Here is a 268-nt window from a genome sequence, read left to right on the forward strand (position 1 = left end):
TGCGGGTGCTGCGGGTGCGGAGCGAGAGGAAGAAGGGGTGTCTCCTCCATGCTGCTGCTGCTGCTGCTGCTGCTGCTGCTGCTGCTGCTGCAGCTGCAGATGAGGTAAGGAGACAGCAGGAGAAGGAGAACGGCTACGCAGCAAAGGGCTGCAGGGGCGAGGGGACGGAGAAGGAGACAGAGAGGGAGAGTGTATGTCTCCTGCTGCTGCTGCGGCCCCTCCGTGCTGCAGTCTGATGCTGTCTCCCACTCACTGTCTCCTTGCAGCC

General features: G+C 63.1%; 1 protein-coding gene across 1 annotated transcript in view; it reads right to left on the reverse strand.

Annotated features, from left to right (window-relative positions):
• Positions 1–268, reverse strand: part of EMH_0045740 (poly(a) binding protein, putative) — a gene marked incomplete at both ends in the record, with an annotated part of 8,326 nt that overhangs the window by 1,472 nt on the left and 6,586 nt on the right. Inside the window, 2 exons of the mRNA XM_013496095.1 lie at positions 1–148; positions 250–266. Of these exons, the coding sequence (XP_013351549.1) occupies positions 1–148; positions 250–266 (165 nt within the window). The remainder of the gene's footprint in view (positions 149–249; positions 267–268) is intronic.

The sequence above is a fragment of the Eimeria mitis genome, genomic scaffold (genome assembly GCF_000499745.2).
Source record: "Eimeria mitis Houghton genomic scaffold, Emh_scaff1912, whole genome shotgun sequence".
Lineage (NCBI taxonomy): Eukaryota > Apicomplexa > Conoidasida > Eucoccidiorida > Eimeriidae > Eimeria > Eimeria mitis.